This window comes from Danio rerio, chromosome 22 (genome assembly GCF_052040795.2).
Source record: "Danio rerio strain M-AB ecotype USA chromosome 22, GRCz13ab, whole genome shotgun sequence".
Lineage (NCBI taxonomy): Eukaryota > Metazoa > Chordata > Actinopteri > Cypriniformes > Danionidae > Danio > Danio rerio.
This window is the reverse complement of record NC_141042.1, coordinates 27,678,437-27,703,712: the sequence shown is the minus strand read 5'-3', so window position 1 is coordinate 27,703,712 and position 25,276 is coordinate 27,678,437. Positions and strand designations below refer to the sequence as shown.

At 37.7% G+C, this 25,276-nt stretch overlaps 1 protein-coding gene across 4 annotated transcripts in view; it reads right to left on the bottom strand.

Annotated features, from left to right (window-relative positions):
- Nucleotides 1-4,170: 4,170 nt before the first annotated feature.
- Nucleotides 4,171-25,276, bottom strand: part of capn8 (calpain 8) — a 35,031-nt gene continuing 13,925 nt past the window's right edge. Inside the window, exons 4-21 of one of the 4 annotated variants that reach the window (XM_087302416.1) lie at nucleotides 23,903-24,036; nucleotides 23,570-23,738; nucleotides 21,608-21,691; nucleotides 21,439-21,524; nucleotides 15,886-15,960; nucleotides 15,648-15,808; nucleotides 15,401-15,570; nucleotides 15,288-15,299; nucleotides 12,691-12,902; nucleotides 11,457-11,493; nucleotides 7,718-7,783; nucleotides 7,573-7,630; nucleotides 7,416-7,483; nucleotides 7,204-7,272; nucleotides 6,786-6,864; nucleotides 5,057-5,173; nucleotides 4,467-4,525; nucleotides 4,171-4,380 (exon numbers count right to left, since the gene is read on the bottom strand). In XM_087302416.1, the coding sequence (XP_087158542.1) occupies nucleotides 4,357-4,380; nucleotides 4,467-4,525; nucleotides 5,057-5,173; nucleotides 6,786-6,864; nucleotides 7,204-7,272; nucleotides 7,416-7,483; nucleotides 7,573-7,630; nucleotides 7,718-7,783; nucleotides 11,457-11,493; nucleotides 12,691-12,902; nucleotides 15,288-15,299; nucleotides 15,401-15,570; nucleotides 15,648-15,808; nucleotides 15,886-15,960; nucleotides 21,439-21,524; nucleotides 21,608-21,691; nucleotides 23,570-23,738; nucleotides 23,903-24,036 (1,680 nt within the window). In that variant the 3' untranslated portion in view covers nucleotides 4,171-4,356. 4 annotated transcript variants of the gene reach the window in all.

Below are 25,276 nucleotides of genomic sequence, written 5' to 3'. Positions count from 1 at the left end.
TAAAATATTGCTGCTGGGGTTGTTTTTTGTAAGGCCACACCCTGTAACCCTGTAAGGCGCTGAAATGATAGTTCCTCATGCAGGTTTATTTTGAGAGAATGGTCAGCAGGCAGGGGTCAAAACAAAAAAAAAAAAAACATTAATAACAAAGGCAATCCAAAAGAGTAATCCAAGAAACAGGCAAAGGTCAGGGCAGACAGAAAACTATCAAAATCCAAAAAAACAGTCCAAGAATCAAAGCCCAGACAGAGTAAAACATGGAAACGAGGACATGGAACAAGAAAAAATACTGAGCAAAGGATGAGTGTGTCTGTAGAGCTTTAAGGTGTTGTAAGTTTTTTGACTCTTTAAAAGCATAAAAATACTGTAATATGCTTGCAGATTTTTAAGAAACATGCTAAGTGAAAATTCTTGTTTATCTGAAAAACAACGCTGAAGTCAGAAATTCTGCTTTTTAAAATGTATGTTACGTGCCGGAACGCTGTCTTTGTTTTGGTTCTTTTAACTCACCAGTTTAGCAAATTATATTTCAGCCCCCCGGTACCTTGGTGGAAAACCATGTATTTATTTATTTATTTATTTATTTATTTATTTATTTATTTATTTATTTATTTAATTCATTCATTCATTCATTCATTCATTCATTCATTCATTCATTCATTTGTAAAGGCTCTCGAAGCATGCGCCCGTGACCAAAACATACCTGTCAACCTAGAGCTGCACAATTAATCAAAAAAAGATCGCGATCTTGATTCGATCCCCTAGACCAGGGGTGTCAAACTCATTTCCTTGAGGGCCAAAGCACTGCACAGTTTAGTTCCAACCCTGCTCCAACACACTTACCTGTAGGTTTCAAACAAGCCTGAAGGACTCAATTACTGTAGTTTGATCAGGTGTGTTTAATTAGGGTTGAAACTAAACTGTGCAGAGCTGCGGCCCTTTTGGAACTGTGTTTGACACCTGTGCCCTAAACGATCTTAATCTAGCATTTCTACGATTCAGCCAATCATATTTTCAAGTTCACTGAAAAAAATTATTCAAAGATGATTCCTTGGATTTACTCTTTTTTTTTTTACGGTAAGTGGTTGTAAACAATTTATTTGTGTTGAATTTAAACAAACAAATTAAGTTGAACATTATTAAACTTAATTTGTTTCTTTAAATTCAACACAAATAAATTGTTTGCAACAGTTCTGCATGCAACACTTTTTTCAGTGTTCAGGAGAGAAGCTAAGGCGGCTGCACGAGTCTTTTCATTGTTTCACATACGTTGCTCAGCGACATGGACACCTTCAAATGATGTTAAAAGCGTCACATACTGTATTTATAAGGTATAATTCACCCAAAAATGTCATTTTTGTCTTCTTATAATGCGAAATCACACATGACGTGAGCTGCTGACTGTGCGGGCACGCACCCTACTTAATGATAGACGCACGCGCTTCAACTTTAGTGCACAGAACCTGCTTATGCTGTGAGTAACAGGTACTAAAGTTGTAAATAATATTCAGTTTATGGCAAAGAGTGATCGTTTGAGAGCCGCGCACGAAGTATGAACAGCACTTAGCAGTGAAAATGAAACCGAAAGCATGCACATCATTTAAATTATCATATCGCATTTTAGAGTTATTGCGACAAGTTTTTTCTTTCATATCGAACACAGAGTTGTGCATGAAAATAAATGTTTACAGTGTCAGTATACCTACTCCAGCCTATATAATGTTGATTTTACCAGTGAATTAAATGGTCTAATAATGTTCTCAATGACAGATTGCAAGCATAGGCCTATATCTCAAACATAATTCAACATCAGAATTATTAGAAGTAGAATATTATTATTTATAGAAACCAGTAGACCTACACATAATATTAATATTGTTGTTTTACCATATGTTTGAGAAAAAACAATCTCATATTAAGCTTTATTTTACATCTACAGAATCGTGAGAGAATCGTGTTCTTTGTTTTAAGCAAAAAAATTGCGATCCTCATTTTAGCCAGAATTGTGCAGCTCTGTCAACCCTCCTGTTTTTCCCAGGATTCTCCCGTATTTTACAATTCTATCCCGCTATCATCCCATATTTCCAGTGTTTCTACCTTATTTTTAATCTTTCTATAAACGGTGGCAATAAACATTAAAGGGCCTATCCTCCCTACACGCAATCTATACTGCTGCACCACCAGGGGACGCTCTTTGCTTTTAAATATAAATCTTTTCTGTGCTTTAATTTTATTTAGCCATTAAACACTTTGAAATCTAAATATTATAAACAATGGGATTTCCTTTCTTTCCATTACAGACGCCATTGCCTCTCCAAAGCAATGCTCAAAACAGTCAGTTTCTGTAGCGGTGCGTGCGCCTCATAGTGCTAATAGATGCTGTTTCCCAAATGAATTCTGTACACGTGATTTGAAGCTGAGCAGGTTTTGTGTGCGTGTTTAAACAGACATATACTACTAATACTACTACTACTACTACTACAGTACTACTACTACTACTAATAATAATAATATTTAAACGTGTTGATCTTGGTGGATTTTCTTTTAAACCAACTAATTTTGTCTTAAATAAGCATAAAAGGTTAGGAAAGCGATCTAATGCTTTTATAAAAGATCTGTGCCTTTTTAAAGTGACACCTTATTAAAAGTGATCAAACAAAAACTCTAAATGAGAGATTAATTTGCTGCTCTTTTTGGGATGATTCATTCATTCATTTATTTTCTTTTCGGCTTAGTCCCTTTATTAATCCGGGGTTGCCACAGTGGAATGAACCGCCAACTTATCCAGCTTATGTTTTTACGCAGCAGATGCCCTTCCAGTCGCAACTCATCTCTGGGAAACATCCATACACACTCATTCATACTCATACACTACAGACAATTTAGCTTACCTAATTCACCTGTACCACATGTCTTTGGACTGTAGGGAAAACCGGAGCACCCGGAGGAAACCCACACGAATGCAGGGAGAACATGCAAACTCCACACAGAAACGCCAACTGACCCAGCCGAGGCTCGAACCGGCGACCTTCTTTCTGTGAGGCGACAGCACTACCAACTGCACCACTGTGTCGCCTGTTGGATTTTTTTTTTTTTTTTTTTGGAGGGGATTGGTTTCCCTTATTTTCACATCTCAATGTTGACAAGTATGAACCGAAATGTGACCTCCGGTGGACAGTAACAGACTCTGAAATGAGACAGATTCAGTTTCACGTGAGGTAATTAATTAGCAAATAATATAAATATTACAAACGTAAACATTAGGGGAGCTGAAAGATTTGTAATCTTTTGTTCTAACAACATGCTACGTGACGAGATTTGCAGTCATAAGCAATTTGGCTGTTTGCACAAGACGAAACACAACAGAAATTTAAACACAGCCATTCAGAAGCACAGAATAGTGCACTCACTCATGAAATTGTAAGGTTTATAATCTAATTAATACATATTAAAACTCTTTAACATTATTAAATGTAAATGCTGAATTCTTCATATGTGTTGGTTTGCCTTATTTCACAGCTCTTCAATTTCAAATGGTTTATTTTATTTTCAAGACCTGAGGTCAACTACCTGCTGCTGCTTTCAGTAGTATGGCAATAGATGTCATGTAAAATGGCATTCAAACTCACATTATTAGCATTTAACACTGAATAAAGAGGTTTACCTGAGGTGATCATTGTCAGTTTATCCTGTTGTTCAGCTGCAAGAAATTGAATCTGTCTCTAATATATCAATTCGATGTGTTGGTTAGAACAAAAAACCCTTTTAATATGAAAAATATTGCTTCTATCTTGTGCCATTGCTTTTATATAGAACACAAAGCTTTTAGGCTTGATAGTTGGTAGTCAATCTGGCAATCTGCGCTTGCGTTTGTTTTGATCTAGGAATGCAATACCTAGTTTAACAACTGGGTGTCAAACCAACATACTGCACCTTTAAATAGTCCACGTAATCAGTGAGGATGATCTGCAGCTGTGAAATCAAGGAGTGATCTAGAACTGGTGTGTGACTGCTGGGCATGATGGGATTTGTAGTTAGTAAAGTGCTGATGCTGATGTGTCATTCTCCTGCAATCTGCAAACGCCATATTGCTGGTGATCAAAACAGGCACATCAAATCATCGAAACAAAGAACTTTTTTGCATGAAAGAAAAACAATTTAGTCGCCTTATTTCTTGTGATAGGAGGTTTTATTTTCAGCAGATGAACACCATAAATAAACTGCATTTTGAATGCAATTCAAGATTTAGATAGTATTCGTCTTTGGTGTTTTTTGGTATTCCAGGTCTGCTTTGTCCTCATCAGTTTAATTACAGGAAATGAAAGGACGTCTAGAGCCATTACAGTGGCTGGATTATCAACTGAGGGTCAAGCAGAGCCACTGCAACACACAAAACAACACATCTGTGAATAATCCCAATTCATAAGCAAGATACACTGAAATGTACATCCAAGCATGTGCATCACCTGCAGGATATCCAGCTCGATTTTCCCTGCGTTCTTCTTATCAAACAGTTGAAACATTTCTGCAAAGAGCACAGATACAACATTACAATTGATGGCAATGGCAATGTTGATGGGTTTGGTCTTCGCTACATAGACCTGCTACGCTGCTGCTGCTGCTGCTGCTGCTGCAGAGCAAGTACAAAGACTTCTTCTGCCAGTATGTTTATAAATATGCTGTCTGAGAATGTAAAACCCTGATGCAGCAGACACGTAACCCCCATAACAGATCTATACACAGGTGGAGCTGGGGTTGAGGAGGGATCCAAAAACATGCTAACAAAAAACAACACTGAGCTATTTAAATGTTCAGGAGCAAGCTTATTGACTACTGAGGCAACAGCAACCAATCAACTGTGCCATGTAATAATAATAATAATCTTTATTTTTATATAGCACCTTTAAAAAAGTAGCATCTCAGGGCACTTTACAGACGTCTAAAATGTGCAGCAGTAAAAGATACATACATGTAGTTGTAAGCAGTTTGAATAGAACTTATCAGCCTTCACCCAGAGTTTCATGACAAAGTTGGGTATTTAACTGGATTTACTTACTGAAGAGCAACTCCAGGCGGATCAGGCAGCTGACGAAGCTATCAAAGTCAATTGCGTATTCCTGGTTGGCATATCGTGCGATCAGCACCTCAAGCACGTCATTGTTCAGCTGGAACCCTGTGCAGAATATCCCATACATGTGTAAATGTTACGTTATTATTTTTACTAAAAATGAATCCGTAAAATCCATGTAAAATCAAAATTGACAATGCTTATTTTGCTAGATCACATTGTTAATCTTTATGTGAACAAATAATCTGTGAAAGTTAATCCACTGCAAAAAAAAAAATTTGTTTTGGTAATCTCCCATAAAATCTGCCCATTTGTGTCAGTGTTTGGAATGGCGATCCTTCTCTGATGACGTCAGTTTGACAGCTTCTGCCACAATATTTATAACCACAGCCCTCTTACCGTTAGTTTGCAATGAAGGAATGAAAGGAAAACACCGCACTCTACTCAATATTCAGTTTCAGATTGAAGTATACATTAACATATTGCATTTAAAGGGCCCTATCATACACCCGGCGCAAGGCGCGACACAATTGTGGTTTGCTAGTTTCAGCTTGGCGCAAGGGTCGTTTTGACGTTTTGCGCCACACTGTTTAAATAGCAAATGCATGTGTGCTTATATGTGTGCCCATAGGCATTCTAGTCTAAAAAAGGAGGCGTGTTGAGGCGCATTGCTATATTGAAAAACTATAAAAGTCTGTTTAATAGACCAGAACAAAAGCTGGTCTAAAGTCCAGCGTAGAGCGCGTTAGTTGTGCGCCTCGCTACACACTGTTTAATACACACAAGATGTAGAGCAATACGCAAATATATTTACATATGAAAAATAGTTAAAATATTTAGGATATATATAGGATATAATAAGGACATAAATATAAATTATTAAAATATTAAAAAACATTATTTTCTAGCCTACATATATATATAAATCATACTTTCATGCCTTCTTCATCTCGGGAGGCTTTTTCAGTTTATTCATAACAATTTGCTTGTGTATAATGTTATCATTATTAGCAGTATTATTTATTATATCCATATTTATATTTGTTTTATTAAAAACAAGCTTAGATTTGCCCACCTGTCAGGTTTTAGACCATATGGGGCACAGCATGTGTATTTGGATATAACTCAGTTGTTTGAACACACTTCATTATTATTGTTCATTTATTCGTTTGCTGGAAATTAGAACTGAATTTAGAAATAGTGTTGAAACAAATCTTTGCGCTTAACAAACGAAATTAATTATTTATTGGCTAATTGATGTCTGTGCGTACAAGGTTTCCATATCAACGAGAGCGAAAGTGAAAGGTGATAATGAGAAGGCCTTAACTCACATTCTCGTGCTGCAGATGCTCTTTTTAACAGTTTTTTCGCTAGTGAAGTGTTCAGTTTTTCCACTTACAAAGTTGCCATGTAATTAGCAAATGCACCATGTCTTGACGCAACTGACTCTTAAAGGGAATGGGAGATGAGACTCTGATTGGTTTATTCTCAAAACACACCTATAACTCATTAAGGAAATAAGCTTGACCCTTTTAGACCATGTGCCACGGCGCAAAGCTAATTTTTCTGTCCTTATATTAGCTAAAGTGGATTCTGACACGCCCTGAATGCGTTTGCACCCTGCGCTTTGCGCATGGATCGACAAAATAGAGCCCAAAGTCTCTGCAACTTCCGTTTCACACAGACTTTAATTTATCTTCCTCAAAAGTCTCATTACCTGCTTCTTTTACAGCGTCTCGCATCTCAAGAGAACTCATAGTGCCTGAGTTGTCTGTATCGCGGTGCTTAAAGATTTCCTGGTGAGGTATGACAGAAATGAAAACATTTGGTAACAAAAGGAATAGTTCACCAAGAAAATGATCTGACAACTCTATCAACATTTACTTTTCCTCTATTTGTTTCAAAGCTTTTTGAAATTTCTTTCTTCTGTTGAATAAAAAGGAAGATATTTTGAAGAATGCTGAAAACCACCAACTTCCATAGGGTTTGTCTTTCCTACTATGGATGTCAATGGTTTTCAGTTTCCAACATTCTTCAGATTATCTTCATTGACATTGAGGTGGCTTTAGCATCACTGAATGATTATTATTCTAATTTAAATTTGATCCTTCATTATACTAAAATATCAATTTTACCAAATACTTTTGGATCTTCATCCACAGTGTATGAAACTCCAGAAGGCCGAGTTTGCCACTGCCATCTTTCTGCACTGGGGTCAAGGGTCATAATGCTTAATGGTGCAAAGTACGCTAGAAAATAAAAATACAGACAGGTAGCCATAATTTTAAATTAGTTTCTTCAGTAATATCTGTAGTTTCCAGTCAATGATTCAGTGAGCTAAGGATACATCTAGCAGGCTGATGCTGTGACGACATGTTTCCAAACTGAATCCGTCTGTCTTCAGGTTGGAATGACCTGAGGTTGAAATGATTAGCAGGATGGTAAAACTATTTCAAGGCAGTTTCCAATGCAGTAAATAAAAGTGAGTAAGTGTGCTTTCCTACGTTTAGACACAACTGTGTTCAGGATCTGCTGGAGCTCCAATACAGAGACCTCAGAGTCCTGCAGAGTGAAGACAAGATTGTGCTTATTAAGAAATACCGATAATTGATAATGGCTCAAAATTTATATTTACCAGTTGTGACTTACGCTTCCAGCAACTTGACTGAAGAGGCGTTTGAAATGTGGGTCTATATCTTTCTCAGATATGAAATGCTAGGAAGGGAAAAAATGCACCTTAAATATGTTTTTAAATAGAAAACAGGAACACAATGTTATTTGTAATGTATAATATAATATATATATATATATATATATATATATATATATATATATATATATATATATATATATATATATATATATATATAAATGTGTGTGTACTCCTTTATGTGGACCGGACTCCAAAAAAGGCACACTTTACAAATGTAAAGGAATGTAATAATTTACAAATCTTATAAACTTATTTGATAACATATCTAATGCTGACAGTGAAAATTGTAGGCTAAATGTTGGCTCATTTTGGATTTCAAGACAGCTACACATTCCAAAAATGTTGGGACAGGTAGCAATAACCTGCTAGAAAAGTCAAATGTACATTATAGGAAGAGTTGTAGGACCAATTTTCCACTTATTATGTCAATTGGCAAGATAATTGGGTATAAAAAGAGTCTCTCAGAGTGGCATTGTCTCTTAGAGGTCAAGATGGGCAGAGGATCACCAATTTCCCCAATGCTGCATCAAAAAATATTGGAGCAATATCAGAAAGGAGTTTCTCTGCAAAAAAATTAAAAGAGTTTAAAGTTATGACCTTCTACAGGGCATAATATCCTCCAAAGATTCAGAGAATCTGGAACAATCTCTGTGCGTAAGGGTCAAGGCCGGAAAACCAAAGAGAATGCTTGTGATCTTTGGGCCCTTAGATAGCACTGCATCACAAACAGGAATGCTATAACGGAAATCACAATATGGGCGACTACTTCCAGAAAACATTGTTGTTGAACACAATCCACCATGCCATTTACCGTTGCTAGCAAAAAAGTCTATAGGTCAAAAAAGAAGGCATATTTAAACATGATACAGAAGCACATGCATTTTCTCTGGGTCAAGATTGAATTTAAATGGACTCTGGCAAAGCAGAAAACAGTTCTGTTGTCATTCATTCAGTCATTCATTTTCTTGTCGGCTTAGTCCCTTTAGTAATCCGGGGTCGCCACAGCAGAATAAACCACCAACTTGTCCAGCAAGTTTTTACGTAGATGCCCTTTCAGCCGCAACCCATCTCCGGGAAACATCCACACACACACATTCATACACACACTCATACACTATGGACAATTTAACCTACCCAATTCACCTGGGGCCTCATGTACGAAGACTTGCGTGGAAATCATACTAAAACATGTCGTACGCACAAAGCTGTAAATGTGCGTATGCAGAAAAAAATTCAGATGTATGAAACACTGCGTACGCCGAATCTCACGCATATTCTTTTGTACATCAGAATGAACGTGAAACTTCGTGCAACATGCATGAGCGCAAAACCCCTCCCTGCCTCCTCCCCCGTATGAATATGCTAATGACTCTACTTTGGCAAAACCCAACGAAAAAGCAAAGGCAAAAGCAAGCAAAAAGAGAAACTTTGAACAGAATGTGAATTGAGGTGCTGCTTTCGGAGGTAGACTGGAGAAAAGCGGTGTTATTTGTTAGTTTGTTCTTCGGAATTAACAACAAAAGAAAAAAAATAGAGTGGGAGAGTTTAGCTGATGCGGTTAACACAGTTGCACTGAGTGAATTAAAAAAGAAATAGTGTGGTTTATAGGTGTAAAATGTTGCAATAAACATAATAGTCTCAGTGGCGCAGCTCGTAAGACGCATGACAACATATTTTGACATGTTAAAGCATGAACTCGGTTCGAATCCAGCGTCTGATGAACTCTTTCTTCTTTTTTCCCCCGCTACATATCAGATTTTGCCAACTATTTATCACAAGAAAGACAAGTAGGAATCATTAATAAGTTTGTGCATCATATTTTATTTGCACATTTATTGAATGGAAATGTTTCTGATTCACGCATGCAAATTCATCTTCAGATAGTCTCTTTATAGCAATGTGCGTGCAGTAGATAGCTCAGATTACATTAGGAAAACAGGCGACCGCTACAAATTGTGCCTTAATGTTTAGCTGGTCAACTGTATGGTATGGAAACCTTCTATACCTGCTAGATGAACCCGTCTCATACAGCTGCCATTGCAAGGCTCAGACATTTTGTAGAAAGGAATTTAACAAAACTGCCTCTAGGAGTCGCCAATGGAAATAAAATAGATACGCACAAAAAATGTGCGTACGCCAGCCATAAAGCTGGCGTGGAGCTGCGCACATTCCCACGTTCAGTTCATCGTTAGTAAATCCAAAAGTGAGCGATTCTGAGCGTGAAACGTACCCAGCGTTGATACATGAGGCCCCTGTACCGCATGTCTTTGGACTATGGGGGAAACCGGAGCACCCGGAGGAAACCCACGCGAAGGCAAGGAGAACATGCAAACTCCACACAGAAACACCAACTGAGCCGGGGTTTGAACTGGCGACCCAGCGACCTTCTTGCTGTGAGGCAACAGCACTACATACTGCACCACTGCCTCACCCGTTCTGTTGTCAGGCAAATCAAAATTTGAAGTTCTTTTTGGAAAACTGGGATGCCATGTCATGCGAACTGAAGAGGACAGAGACAACGCCAGTTGTTATCAGTGCTCAGTTAAGAAGCCTGCATCTCTGATGGTATGGGGTTGCATGAGTGTGTGTGGCATGGGCAGCTGACGCATCTGGCACTATAAATGCTGAAAAGTTCTAGAACAACATATGCTCCCATCCAGATGTAATCTCTTTTAGGGAAGACCTTGTATTTTTCAACATGACAATGCCAGACCACATACTGCATCAATTACCACATCATGGATGCGTAGAAGAAGGACGAGAGGGGAGTTTGAGATTGGCTGTGATATGGAACTTAGGGTATTTATAGTTGAAATTAGCTTGTAAATAAAATTCATTGGTGCATCATGAAAAGGATTATGCGACAAAGAAGACCTAAGACAGTCGAGCACCTAGAAGCCTGTATTAGACAAGAATAAGAGAACATTCCTATTCCTAAACTTGAGCAACTTGTCTCATCAGTCCCCAGACGTTTGCAGGCTGTTGTAAAAAGAAGAGAGGATGCCTCACAGTGGTAAGCATGGTCTTGTGCCAACTTTTTTGAAAAATAAAATCCACAGATTTTTCCCATAAAATTATACATTTTAGCAGTTCAAACTGTTGACACGTCATCTATATACTGAATAAAATATTGAAATTTGGAACTTCCACATCATTGCATCCAGATTTTATTCACAATTTGTAAAGTGTCTTTTTTGGAATCGGGTTTGTATTATCATGTAAAATGGTACATGATGGTTTCAAGATTGCATAATGACATTAGTATGATCTAGTTGTATTCTGTTAAGCTGGTTTATGAGGACATACCTTGTGTCCTCGTAATTCAAAATGCTTATAAATCATACTTAACAACTTATGGCATTCAGATTTTGCATTTTCTTGGTTTCCAGATTGAGTTTGGGGCTAGGGTAAGAGTAAGGCCTTATAATAAGCAGTTTTTACAGAATAATTACAATGTGGCTATGGAGTCCTTTGTACACTATATATATATATATATATATATATATATATATATATATATATATATATATATATATATATATATATATATATATATATATATATATATATATATATATATATATATATACACACACACACACACACACAAATATTTATGTGATATTATGTGTCTGTGATTTGTACTCTAAAACACTAAATAAAAGGTAAACTCACCTTTTTCACATCTGCACTGATCTCTGTACCCATCTGGCTGTAAGCCGGGATGAAAATCAGAAACACTAGTCATTCATTTGGATGCAAAAACAAAAAAATTTGTAGAGCACAATTCTGATTTTTTGGTCAGACAAACTAGGTGTCAATCCTGCGCAACACTGACACAGTGTGGTCTAAATTCAAACAACATAACCCCGTGTTTTTAAACTAAGGCCCAGCTCACGCTGTGTTTAAAAAAATCCTTTACATATGTAGCTTTTCAGAATTCACAAACATGAACCCCATGTCACAATGTAAGATCTCAATTGTCATAATTTCAGATTGGTGGTGCGTTCCAAACAAGATATGCTGCCTTCCAAAGGGCACATCGACATGAAAAAATCATGGCCATCATATTGAACCAAACTGAAGTGATCTAAGCTGATCACTTCAAAGGGCCCTATAGAATGAAAGACACTTCTGGAAATTATCCTTTGAGCAGGGAAGCTGTTTGGTGTCACACACTGCACTCAGTTCGGAAGGGCTCATTCCTATCCTCTAATCCCTTCAGAGGGACCCTTCGAACATATTAGGGCATAGGGATGAGCCCTTCAAATTAAAGTCCACCTGAATAACCATCAGCTCGTCAATCACAGACACATACAAGACTTCTCTGGAGTTTGACGTCATCAATTCAACACTTCCAGTAACTTGTGCTCCGAAATGAAACCTCACAGCAAACATAAAACAATCTGCCGTGTTAACTTTACTCAAAGCATGCCTTGATAACAAAACTAAAAAAAAAAAAAGTTTTAACATTTCCTCATGGTAGTTTGAAGTTGTCACGCTGATTGTGGAAAGCACCTAACCACTAATTGCTCCTCGGGCATGGGAAGCCGACTGCTCCGGGTGTTTGTTCACAGTGTGTGATTGTGTTTGTGTCTCACTCCTCAATCAAAATGTGTGTGTGTGTGAACTTTTGGACGTTTCCACTGAGTGGTTACGGTACGGTTCGGTTTGCTACGCTTTTTTGATAGGTTTAAAGCAGAGAGCCAATCTTGAGTATGGGTAAAACTTGACAAGGTTTACTTCACTCACTCACTTTCATATTATGACAACAGAGATCTTACAGTGTGAAATGGGAATCATGTTCATACAGTCTGACAAGCTTTGCAAATAGCTATTATAATTTGTGAGCATGGCTTTAAAAAAAGAAGACAAACCTAGTAACCTAGAAGACAAACTTAGTACAAACCTAGCATCAGCTTCTTTTTCTGCGAACACCCGCAGAATGAAACTTCCTTTCCGGTGCGGTTCAAAGGTGGAGGGGACGATGATGTATTCGCCAGGAGGCAATTTAAAGCGCTCGCTCACCTCTCGCAGGTTGATGAAGGTGTTGCTCCCAGCAACCGAACGTTGACGCAGCAGGACATCAGGGCCCAGATGAATATTGCTGCGACCCTTTAACTGCAAACACAATCATAGATTAAAATGTATCTGAACATTTACAAAGGCTCTTTTTAAATTGTTCATATGTATGGTATGCAGCACCTAACATGACATAGTGATGCAAAATGTGAAGAGGTGGGAATAATATTTCAATGCATCAAGGTTTTCACACAACACATTTGTAATGTCTTGCAAAAGTATAGATTGTTTACACTAACGTGAAGATTTGATCAGTTACCCATATATCTGATACTCAGATGTAAAACAACTGCATTAATTACATAATTACTAAATATATTTTTTGCCTAATTTTTGCTGTCTAAACCACTGACAAGCCACTACTAAATCATATTAAAAAAAACTTAGTACGCATAAAATAGTGCAATATTATGACAAACTGAACTTAATAGGTGGTAAAATATACTTATAGGTAGCTCCACACAGAATCTGCGCATGCAGTATTCCGCAGATTTTCCGCAGAATTCCACAGAATTCCGCAGATTTTTAGCCCATCATTAACTCTGTTTATTAACTTGAGTAAATGTGTGTAAATCTGTATTTATTCAGTTTTTTTTATTAATTAAAGTAATACTATAGACTATTATGAAAATGTTCATCAGATTTATGTACAATGCAGTTTGTACAGTCATATTTTCTGTCTTTTAGAGATATTATATGAGAGACTTGCTTTGTTCACCAAATAAATTGAATCTAATTGGATTTGCATGTTAAACATTGAATAAAATGTAACAGAATTAAATGTCTGTCACTTGTTTTTTGTTTATCTATTGAATAATGAAAGGAAAATACTTTTCAAATGTAAACTACAGGGCACTAGAGGGCGCTGGTGAGATACATAGAGGGTATAAAAAGATAAGAAGAAGAAGAGGAAAGAGGTCAGTTTTGGTTCTTTGAGGCTACTTCAAACTAATAGTAATTTTGTGAAGTATTAGTTGAGAAACCTAGAGTTTTAAGCTCAACCTAAGCACTTCCATAATGTTGTAAGGGTATGAGGTCTGATTAATCTTGGACGATTATTCTTGAAGGCCATCATGCAGTTTCATTGAAACATCACCTATGAGTTTGAAGAAGTGGATCAGTGACTTTCAACCTTTCAACGCACTCAATGTTTCTCTTTGTTCAGAAGAAAGGACCATCATCAAACAGCTAAGACATTATATGTTTTTTTTTCTTCTTGTGTTTGGGAGAAGTTTAAAAGAGTTTGGGTATTATTAGATTTCTTTTTGAGTGAATTGTTCAGTGAACCAGTATGTTTCCATTTGGGAAATAAAAAATATATATATAATAGTTGTAACCACTAATATCCTAGTGGTAACCTTTTTTTAATCTGACTGCAATTGGATAAAACAATTGAAAAGTTACAAAAAGGTATTATTTTTTATTTCATATATTAAGGTTTTAGTTATGACACTCATTGATGAAAATCATTCCGCAGAAATCCGCAGATTTTTGCTAAAATTCTCCGCAGAAATAACAAAGAAGAAAACGTCCGCAGATTCCATCTGGCCCTGCTTATAAGTCAGTATGAATTATGATGTTAGCCTAATATTTCACTTATTTAACGGGAAATGCTAACAACAAACATGAATGGCCTTGTGGCCAAACACAAACAACTTTTGTTCTTCAGACAGGTTTTTTCTTCTTTCTGCTTGATTTGTCATGACAGTAAAAACGTTTTTTTACGCTCTACCCAAGTTGTACATCTCAAAACATTTCAATAATTGATCATTTTCAGCAGCAATAATTGGCTAAATTTGCAAAAATTCCTCTAGTTTAGTGCTATTGTCTACATTCTTTACTTCCAAAATGGCTGACTGATGATGCTTAATGAATAAACTTTATCCCTATTCCATACTTAAATTTGCTTTTCTCTCACAAATGCTTTGCGTTCTGCCAAGAAACTTTAGGATCGATCACAAAATGGTTATATTTTACTTTTCACAAGTTCTGCGACCAAAGGGAAACATTTATTGGAGAATTCAATGCAATATTTTGCAAGAAAAGCTAAATCACTGAACTAAGTCTCACTAAATTCTCCATTTCTTTTTGTACCATGACCATGTTCTTTTAGGGGCTCTCTGAAAAAGGACACTAGTTAAATATCGCCACTGGCTTGCTTGGTTTTGGGACTTATTTAACGCTCTTCAGTGTTTGGACTTTAAGCAGTGAAAATTAAACCACACAGAACTGAACTAAACTGAACTTCAACTCTGAAAACTGATCTGACAGTTTCAATTTACCAGAACTTCTATGTTAAGCTGCTTTGACTCAATCTACATGGTTAAATCTCTATAGAAATAAAGATGAGTTCAAATTAAATTGAATTGAAATATGTGGTGTTCAGTTACTCTTATGTCCAAGAAGAACTGAGTTGATAAATACCTCATCCGGAACCTGAAAAACACAAAAACATTTGACATTATTCAGCATTCAGTAGTCGTTACATGCAATATCACTTGTTTCAGACGTATTAGTGATAGTACTGAGGAAATGACCTTATAGATGGCAAATCCGATGGTATTTAGGTCTCGTCCAAAGCGCTTGTCTTTACGACCATCTTTCTGCATCAAACCCACCAGGAATGTGCACCCATTCACTCCATCATGAGGATCATCGTCTATTTCCTCCAGCTTGATCATAAACTGAGGGTTTGAGCAGAACGTCGCTGGAGAGAAGAAACCAAACAGTTGGACAGTGCACACAAAGCTTGTCTTCAAGCACATTGTGGATGATTTGGTTTACCAGGGTTGTTCCTGCAGCCTCCTGCAGTGGAGCCCACCCTCCAGTTGCCTTCAAACTGACTGTAGCTCCAGCGATTCACTTCTTCACTCGAAAGAGTGTCAGGAGTCAGATTACAAATCTCCAACTTGGAGAACTGCTGTATAAAGTCAGAATAGGCCATCCTGAGAGGAGGAGGAAGATTTATTAGTCAAGTTACATGTTGAGTTGGAGTAAAAGAATAAATGTGAAAATCTCTTACCAGAACTCTCCATCTTCAGCTGAATAATCCAGTTTAGCTTTCTCTTCCGGTGGGACACTGTCCCACTCTTTGGAACTGAAAAGGACATTTTTTACTGTACTTTCAAAATTCTATCCATCTTTTTCAATATGTGTGTTATGATTACCAATTGATTAAGCAGTTACAGATCGCTGGAGAACTACAAGTCTGTCACAGAACCAAACTAAAACTCTCAATAGACCCTTTTCACATGAAGTCACATGTCGTCTGGTTTCACTTCACGGAGAACTCCCCATAGAGAATTCACCCAGTCAGCTGAATATTTACTTCAGAAATGGTAAGATGGTCACTACAGCTGTTTTCTAACAATAAGACTGCATTTTAATTATAAGATTAAAATGCAGTTTTATTAAGTTATGAAATTATTTCATTCATGCTGTAAGAATCAGCTCTTTGGTTTAAATCATGTTTAAACTTTGGGGATTCGAATCAAAGATTCGAACATGATTCACATAGAATTATTTAAAGCTTACACTTAACTTAAGTATTTGACCAGCAAATAGAACGTTTAGTGTAAAGCAATTCTGTATTATATTATTACGTGGCCAACAATAACAATATAAAAACAGTATCTAATTATTTATTAAGCAAGGTAGCAGTATCTGAAGCTGAGGCATTAACTTATAAAGCACACAACACACCAACACGGATCTTAAAACGAAACAAAAGTTTATTGCTACTCTATAACACAAAGTACTAATCTACGTAAAACAAACAAATGAACATACATACACACACGCACAAGCAGTTTGAGGAGAGTTTTGACTGAGTGGATTCAACTTCTAGCCTTTGCTAAGTTCTTAGCATTGCAACCTGAGAGAAACCATAAAAGCAGAGAAATTTGCTATTCTTTACTACTTAAACATAATTCACACCAGATTCAGTAATGGGTAGAAACCTTGTTTGTGCTACTTGCGTTCTGATGTAATTTTTGGTTTCCTCGACTGGTCCAAAGGGAAATCCCGGCGAAGCTGATTGGTCAGCGTAGCAACTTCAGTGACGTGATGGAATTCCCTTGTCGGTGAAGAGGGGTTTCCTTAGTCGGTTGCTAGGGATACGGATGTTGGACAAAGCGGCGTTCGAAGTCCTTCCTGGGTTCCTGTAGTTATGATGAGTTTCAGAATTTGGATGTGTTGACCCGATGGCTTGTTGTTGAAGCGGTTGCACAAGCAGATCGGGGGTCGAGCCGGCAGCAAGTGAAGGTCGCGGTCTGCTCCGTGATGTAACGAGGCTTCCGGCGAGGCGATGTAACGGCCACAGCACGAGAAGAGCGACGTCCGGGCAGCGACGGCGGTGACGACTGGCAAGGATGACCGGCAAAAGACGACAATGAAATTCCTTTGTTCAAAGTTTTATAGGCTTTGGTAGAGGCTGGGTCTACACAATACTTGTCCAATCAGAGAAGGTGCGGGGTGGAGTCACACCCCAATTCTGCCCTCTAGAAGGCCGGGTTGACAAATTGTGTTGGTGCTGCTTTGATAGCATAGTTGTTAAAATAAAGTCTCATAACATGGACACCTTTCATAATATGGTTTCTTCATATAAACCAATGCATTTGAAACTTTCCTAGCTTTCAATCAATACCAAACATGAAGTATGTCATAAACATTCTGTAGATTTCATTTGTCACTGAGGGCTATTACTCAAGAACTATCTATAACAGTTTTGTTAAACACATGGAACATGTACACACAAAAACCTACAGAAACATAAAGCAAACATACATTACTCAAATAAACACAGTTTTACTGTATGTCCATTAAACTTTGGAAGCGTTTCTGATCGCTTCTGTGTCTGCCTGAGAATGTGTATTCCTTGCAGACGCCAAAGGACACGCGAACCAAAAGGTACTTCTCAAAAACCGGTTTGGTGGGTTTTTGATTGTAGAGCCTCTTATTGTTTTAGGGTGTAAAGTTAATTAACACGCAACTGTGATGTTGACTGGCTAGGTATCCTGTGGATTTGCCTTTTGCTGGGTGCCTGTGGATTGCTTTGAAAATGAAATCAATCTCAGACTCGTAGGCACCAACCAATCTTTTAAGGATAACATGGTCTGTGGCTTGTTCGGTTCTGGAACGATCCGTTGACTCACTACAATGCATTCATTATCTTTTCGGCTTAGTCCCTTTATTAATCAGGGATCGCCACAGTGGAATGTACCGCCAACTTATCCAGCACATATTTTACGCAGCGGATGCCCTTCCAGCCACAACCCATCACTGGAAACCATCCACACACACACACACAAGTTAGCCTGCCCAATTCACTTATAGCGCATGTCTTTGGACTGTGGGGAAAACCGGAACCCACTCGAACACAGGGAGAACATGCAAACTCCACACAGAAACGCCAACTGACCCAGCCAAGGCTCGAACCAGCGACCTTCTTACTGTGAGGTGAACATGCTACCCACTGCGCCACCTGAAATTGTTTGTTATATATTATTAATAAGGGTAAAAGGTATACAGATTTTAAATTAAAACCACCCAGTAAGTGGTGGCAGGACACTGTCTAAAGGTCTTAACTCATTCAAATGGAGAAACTGCAAAAATAAATAAATAAATAAATAAATACATAAATAAAAAATAAACATTGATGGATCAGTAAAATGAGAAAGTTTAATAAAGAATTTTACTCATGCTGGAACATTCACATAACAAATAATATTCATTTATATTCATAGCAGCATCAAAGTAAAAATAATTCCATTATTGAGGATATAAACTGAATTTATAAGTGAAAAGGCTGCAAACATATCATTAGGTGCGTTCGACATGAAGCACGGCTGCCGTCGGTGATCAATGAGATTAGCCGAGCACAGGCGGGGGCGGAGTTGAAAGCCGTCAAGGAGCCATCAAGCCAGACAGCCGGACAATTCGGGGTTCAAAGTTGCGCTGTCATGTTGACCGATCACATGGCATCATCATCATTTTTTTTTTTTTTACATTTTTTATTTATAACAACAAATGATTTACAAATAAAACAGAATACGGTCTCTACAAACTATAGTTCATTTTTAAATAATAAGGAAATTATGAATGAAATATATTACAAATGCATGAGAGAAATAAGGAGAAATGAGATGGTAAAAACGAACAGGTCTATTAAATACAAAGCAATAAGCACAAATTCTAGAAGTTCAAACATCACTCTAGGCTAATACTTCTTGTTTGAATATGCTACAAAGGCGGCTAGACAGGAAATAAAATACATATGTTTATAATCCTAAAAATCATTTTATAATAATTTAGTAATATAGTTTTTTTTTTTACTTAATTTGTTAAGAACCCTTTAGGGGTGTCAGGATCAATGATGATAATTATTTTATTTCAAGTCTGTAAGACTTATTTAAGTTAATATTTAGGCTGTTTAATAAAATATATCATTTAAATAATTTATGGAGCTGAATGCAGTGCATAGTCAAAAAAAGGTCAAAAAATAAACCTGTGCAAACAAGCCAGCCTTTATAACCAGATTATTTATTGGTAATATTGGTGTCGTCATCGCTGCTCCAGCAGTTGCTCTTCAGATGCTGCACGGTCTGAATTAGTTGTCTGATCTCGGGGCACTGTCGCGGTACTTTGATGCCACATATGACCAATCTGGACAAAATTTCTAACCAGCCGCTTTAAGACAGATTTCGATTGATCTGCGTAGGGCTGCATGAAGTCGAACGCACCTAAAGTCTTGATAAACACTAACATATTTCAATTTTTAATAACTTAAATATTTCAAACTCAGAAAGCAGTTTAGTATTAAAAGAACAATTTGGACACATTTAACAGGTTTAAATCACAATGTGCAATGTTAATATTTTCATTTGTTCATTTTCCAGAGAAGTATCCCATACATTCAAAGGTAAACTGGAACAAAAAATACTGCGTTAAGGGGAAGTGAAGTGACGTCATTGTGAAAAGGGTCTAGTCATTGCTCTAATCCAAGGGTGGCCAACCCTGTTCATGGAGAGCCACCTTCCTGCAGATTTCAGTTGCTACCCATATCAAACACACCTGAACCAATTAATTAGGGCCTGAACACCACGTGATAATTACAGGCAGGTGTGTTTGATATAGGAAGGTGGCTCTCCAGGAACAGGGTTGCCACCCCTGCTCTAATTACTCTTGCCACAGCTGACAGTCATCCAGACACACACACACACACACAGCTGAAACTCATCTTCATTGATTACCTGGACTATATCTATACACCACACTTTCCCACAAACATTGCTGAGTCTTGTAAACTTTGAGATCACAATGAAGCATTTGCCTTGTCATGTTTTTGACCTTTGTTTTGTTTTACAGTTTACACTGTTTTCTGCCTGTCCCAACCATTCGCCTGTACTCTTACTACGTTTTTGTATTATCTGCATGCTGCTGTCTGTCCCTGTTTTGACCTTTGCCTGCCTGACAATTCTCTTAATCAACTGCATTTGGATCCTCACCTCTTTTGTAACCAGACTCATTACAATGCGAAAGGGAATCTTTGCAAGTTAGCAAAAAAAGAAGAAATTAAAAATGAGGCTACATCCAAAAGCTTAGGCAGCTGATTTGATCAGGGGATGAGCGGCTCGTCTGTGTTTCTCACAAATACAGTTTATTAACAAGGTGAGATAATACAGTGTTTTCGGCCATTTTCCGGGATAAGTGTAAATGAGTATTGTTTGGAAAAGTGCAAGGGAAAGACTCTTAAGTGCTACTCTTCGGCGAGATGGCAGCTTATATTACTCTATTATTCTTCATTTATTTTTTCGGCTTGTTTTAAACAAAAAATGTTTCAAGAGTTCATACTTGGCTGATGATTGATAATAAAATATGTTTGGAATGTGGTCCCGGGGAGAGGCCTGAGCTTATAAGATCCTCGAGCCCGGGGATCCCTCCCGTTTGAGGGGCAAGAGGGGAGTTTGAGCTTAGGGAGGTCTCGAGAACATATTAAGAATATCTAAGGGATATAGCTGGCTAAGAGTTTTTCATATGATCCCACTTTGGATTAGTCAATTTGCTTATGATATATGTGTATGAGCACAGGGAAAACATGCAAAATTCGCACAGAAACGCCAATTGGCCCGATAAGCGCTCTAACTAGTGGCATTCTTGCTGTGAGGAAACAGTGCTAACCACTGGGCTGCTGTGCTGCCCTATCAGGAGAAGGGGAAGGAGTAGGGGTGGAAGGGGTGATTTTTTTTTTTAAGACGAAGAGAACTGAAGTGAAAACTCTGGTTATTTCTAGTGAGTTAGTATTCATCTGATTGGCACGATAGGGGAAGGTGATCCAGGACCAGCCATGATCAATCATGAGCATGTGATCCTCTCGAAATTAGTTTAATTAGTTTAGGAAATAAACTGCAAAAAAACTATTTCAGCAAATGCAGTTTGAACTACTATGACTACTTTTTTGTGAAAGTCAAAATGAGCATAAAATTATTTGTACAATCTAATCTGATGTGATAGTTTGAAATGCGCATTAAAACAGGGTGATGAAAGCAGCTTATGTTTATTTGTTTGGGAAACTCACTTGTCGCTCCATGCCCCTGTCCACTCCACCTCACCCCACGGGTTCCTGATTCGCACCAGCTGAACCAGACTGCCTCTGAAGTGAACCTGCAGGTATGTTTACAGTCAATAAATGTCCTTTGAGTTATTTCTGTTGAGTCTGTATTGTTGTATTGGTGGTGTTTTCTGACCTCCTCTGCAGCCGTGACTGAGTACGCGTGTCCCTTCACCAGCTTCAGACTCGTCACTGCCTCAGTCTCATATGAACTGGTAATCTGTGCAACAATTACACATGATTATTTAAGCTTCTGGACATTTTGATTTATTATTATTAATTATTGTTAATAAGCATTAATTTATAATTAGGGGTACAAATCCAAGTAATAAATGTGATTTTTGTTTTTCAAATAGTATCAAATAAATGCATTAAATTTGCTGATATAAAATTCTAGGGAATTTTATTTTCATTGTAAAAATATGGATGTAGAATTTACATTAGATACCATACAAATGCATTTCATTAATTATTTAAAAAAAAAAAATCCCAGCAAGGACACAATAATTTAATTAAAAGTTACATCAAATACATTTATAAATTTCACACACACACACACACACACACACACACACACACACACACACACACACACACACACACACACACACACACACACATATATATATATATATAGGAACAGTAATGTATGATAAAGCTAAAATATGGTAAAATACAACAGAAAGTATGAAAAAGAAATAAAAAAGAATGTTTATTTTCTTTTGTATACCTCATTCATTTTATTTACGCAAATGAAATCACACTTCTATCTCCTGGTATTTAGTGTGTCAGACATAAAATCCACATTTAAAGTGATACTTCAGTTAAAAGTTAATATTCATTTACTCTCCCTCCACTTTTTGCCAACCTGAGTTGCTTTCATCTGTTGAACACAATTTATGATATACTGAGGAATGTTGGGGAAAAACAGCTATAGACTTCTATAGTATTTTTGTTCTTACAATGTATGTGTCAAGAGATGCTGGTAGAGGTGGCATGGACATCTATTTTAGATGCCTCCAGGATGCCTATCTGGGGAGGTGTTTCGGGCTTGTCCCATTGGGAAGAAACCCACCCAGGTAACAAAGAATTCTGGCCCAGATTTGGCATAAAGCTGGCACAATAGGTATTTATTCAGCACTTGCATACAGCATGTGGGCCAAACATGGCCTAGGTTTGGCAGAGGTGGCACCGTCTTTGAGGTGGTACACAAGACTTGGGCCAGATATAAAATGTAGTATTTGGACCAGATGTTAAAAATTTACATGTGGGTCATGCAAATTTGGCGTATCATGACCCATTTTTTAAAATACATTTAAATTATTTTTGAGTATAAAAATAATTCTACCAATCAGGTCACTTCGAGAAAAAGCACACTCATAGCACTCCTAAGGAAAAATGCTTCATGCGTTTATCTAATTCATTGCAGTCGTGACACACCAACATATCTGACCCAGCTCTGGGTTATTGACTAGCCTCAGATGTGGTCCATGTTTGGCCTTGTATGGAAGCTAGACATGGTCCAGTCATGTACAGCGGCATGTGGGCCAAACAAAAACTAACTGTGTGGGCCAGATCTGGCCCAGAGAAATTTTGCTATATGGGCAGAAACTATGTCTTTTGGATTGCCTGGGAAAGCCTTGGGATCCCCTTGGGGGAGCTGGAGGAGGTGGAGGAGGTGTCTGGGGTTTTCTGCTTAGTCCGGCCCCGGTTAAACGGCAGACAATGACATAATATTGATGTCAATGGCTGCTTTGTTTCAACATTCTTCAGAGTATAATTTGTCATGCTCAAGAGAAGAAAGAAATTCATTAAGTTCACAAAGTTTAGAACCACTTGAGTACTAGTGAATGATGAGGAAGTTTTCATTTTGGGTGGACAATCAAAACAAAAAGCACATGCAAATTGTTGGATTTCACAAGCAAATTAGTATCCTCTAATCTAGATCTTCATAAATAAAGCCGAACATTTGTGTTTGTTGACCTGCTCCGGTAAAAGATTTAACTGAAAATGTCTGCAGTATTATGTATTTAAATGGCATTTATCTTGCTAGGTTCAGAAGAGTCATAAGCTTAAATTGATGATGAATGGGACTCACGTCAATAGAGCAGCCCAGTAATGATCCCAGCGCCAGTGCTTTCTGTACGAGCTTGAACAGATTGGGAGGAGCTTTGCTCAGCTCATAGTTCTCAGTGATTCCTCCAGTGAAATCCTCAAATCCTTCAGTGGTTGAACCTCCTGTCAGCGCTTCATATGAGCCATTTACCCTTGGAAATACAGGAATTAGCACCACCGTCATGGATGTTTGACATGTTGTGTGTTTTGTAGGATGTGGTTGCAGGTACAGTGTTTACCAAGCGATTCAGATGACTCAGAATCATGTTGTTCGTTATTACATTTCAGGAAGTAGCAGCAGTTTATCCACACTTACTTTGCATAGGCTTTTTCCAACAGAGCGCTCCAGAACTCAGAGCCTTCGGCTGAGTGCACAAACAGCAGCTTCCCATCTCTGGTCGGCAGCCGGTCATCAATGACCACATCCACCCATTCGCCATACTGCCAAAACTGAGATACGAAAACAACCACATGTTTACATTTTGTAATTGGTATATTATTGACTAAAACAGTTAGGCTACAGTTCGTTAAAGTTTCTATGTTACACTCTTTTAAGCGTCAGATTGAGTCTTCAAGGTCTCCCACAATAGATCTACATCCAACCCTGATTAAATAAACAATGCAACATCATAGCAGTTCAACAATTAAATTTCAATGGCTAATTTGTACAATCTCAACTGTATGTTTTAATGACATTAAAGTATCGGGGCAGAGTTAAAGTAATGTCTTCTTTTGAAAATTCATTGATTTTATTATGACTGACAATCAAAGAAACCACTTTTTCACCAATGTGTAAGTTATGTTAGATGTTTTCCAATGCTATCAATGCTTTCAATGCGATTCGAATGTTATCACTCAATTGAATGGACGTTATCAGTGGTTATCAGCTGATAGATATGAGCCAGTGGAGGCAATTTCCTCCATCCACATGGTTATTCATAAATAATGGAAAAACATGGAATTCATTCTTTTTATTTTCGGTTTAGTGCCTTTATAATCTGGGTTCACCACTGTGTAATGAACCGCCAACTTATCCAGCATATGTTTAATGCAGCGGATGTCTTTCCAGCCGTAATCCATCACTGGGAAATACGCACACTCATTCACACACTCATACACTACGGTCAATTTTGGCATACCCAATTCACCTATACCACATGTCTTTGAACTTGTGGGGGAAACCGGTGCAGCCGGAGAAAACCCACTCAAACACGGGGAGAACATGCAAACTCCCCACAGAAATGCCAACTGACCCAGCTGAGGCTCGACCCAGCGACCTTCTTGCTGTGAGGCAAACGTGCTACCCACTGCGTCACCACATCGCCTTTAACGAGAATTATTCATGTTATTTATTAAATTTCCTAATAATTAGTTTTTTTCTATTAATGTCTACCCCTACTCCAACCCTAAACCTAACCATCACATTAATGTAAAATGTATAAGCACTGATAACGCCCATTAAATCAAGTGATAACATTCGAAGAGGGTGGAAATAATTATTGAAGTAATTTTACAATAATGTATCAGATAACTTCTCACAGTATCTGAACTCCAACTATCTGAGAGTCTGCTCAGCTCTTATTGGTTGATCGCTTGCCGTGATATCAAAAACCAAATTTTCATTATCATATCTGAGTTTCAGCTCTGGAAGCTTTATCAACACTTGTAAACACAGAGATACAAACAGTTA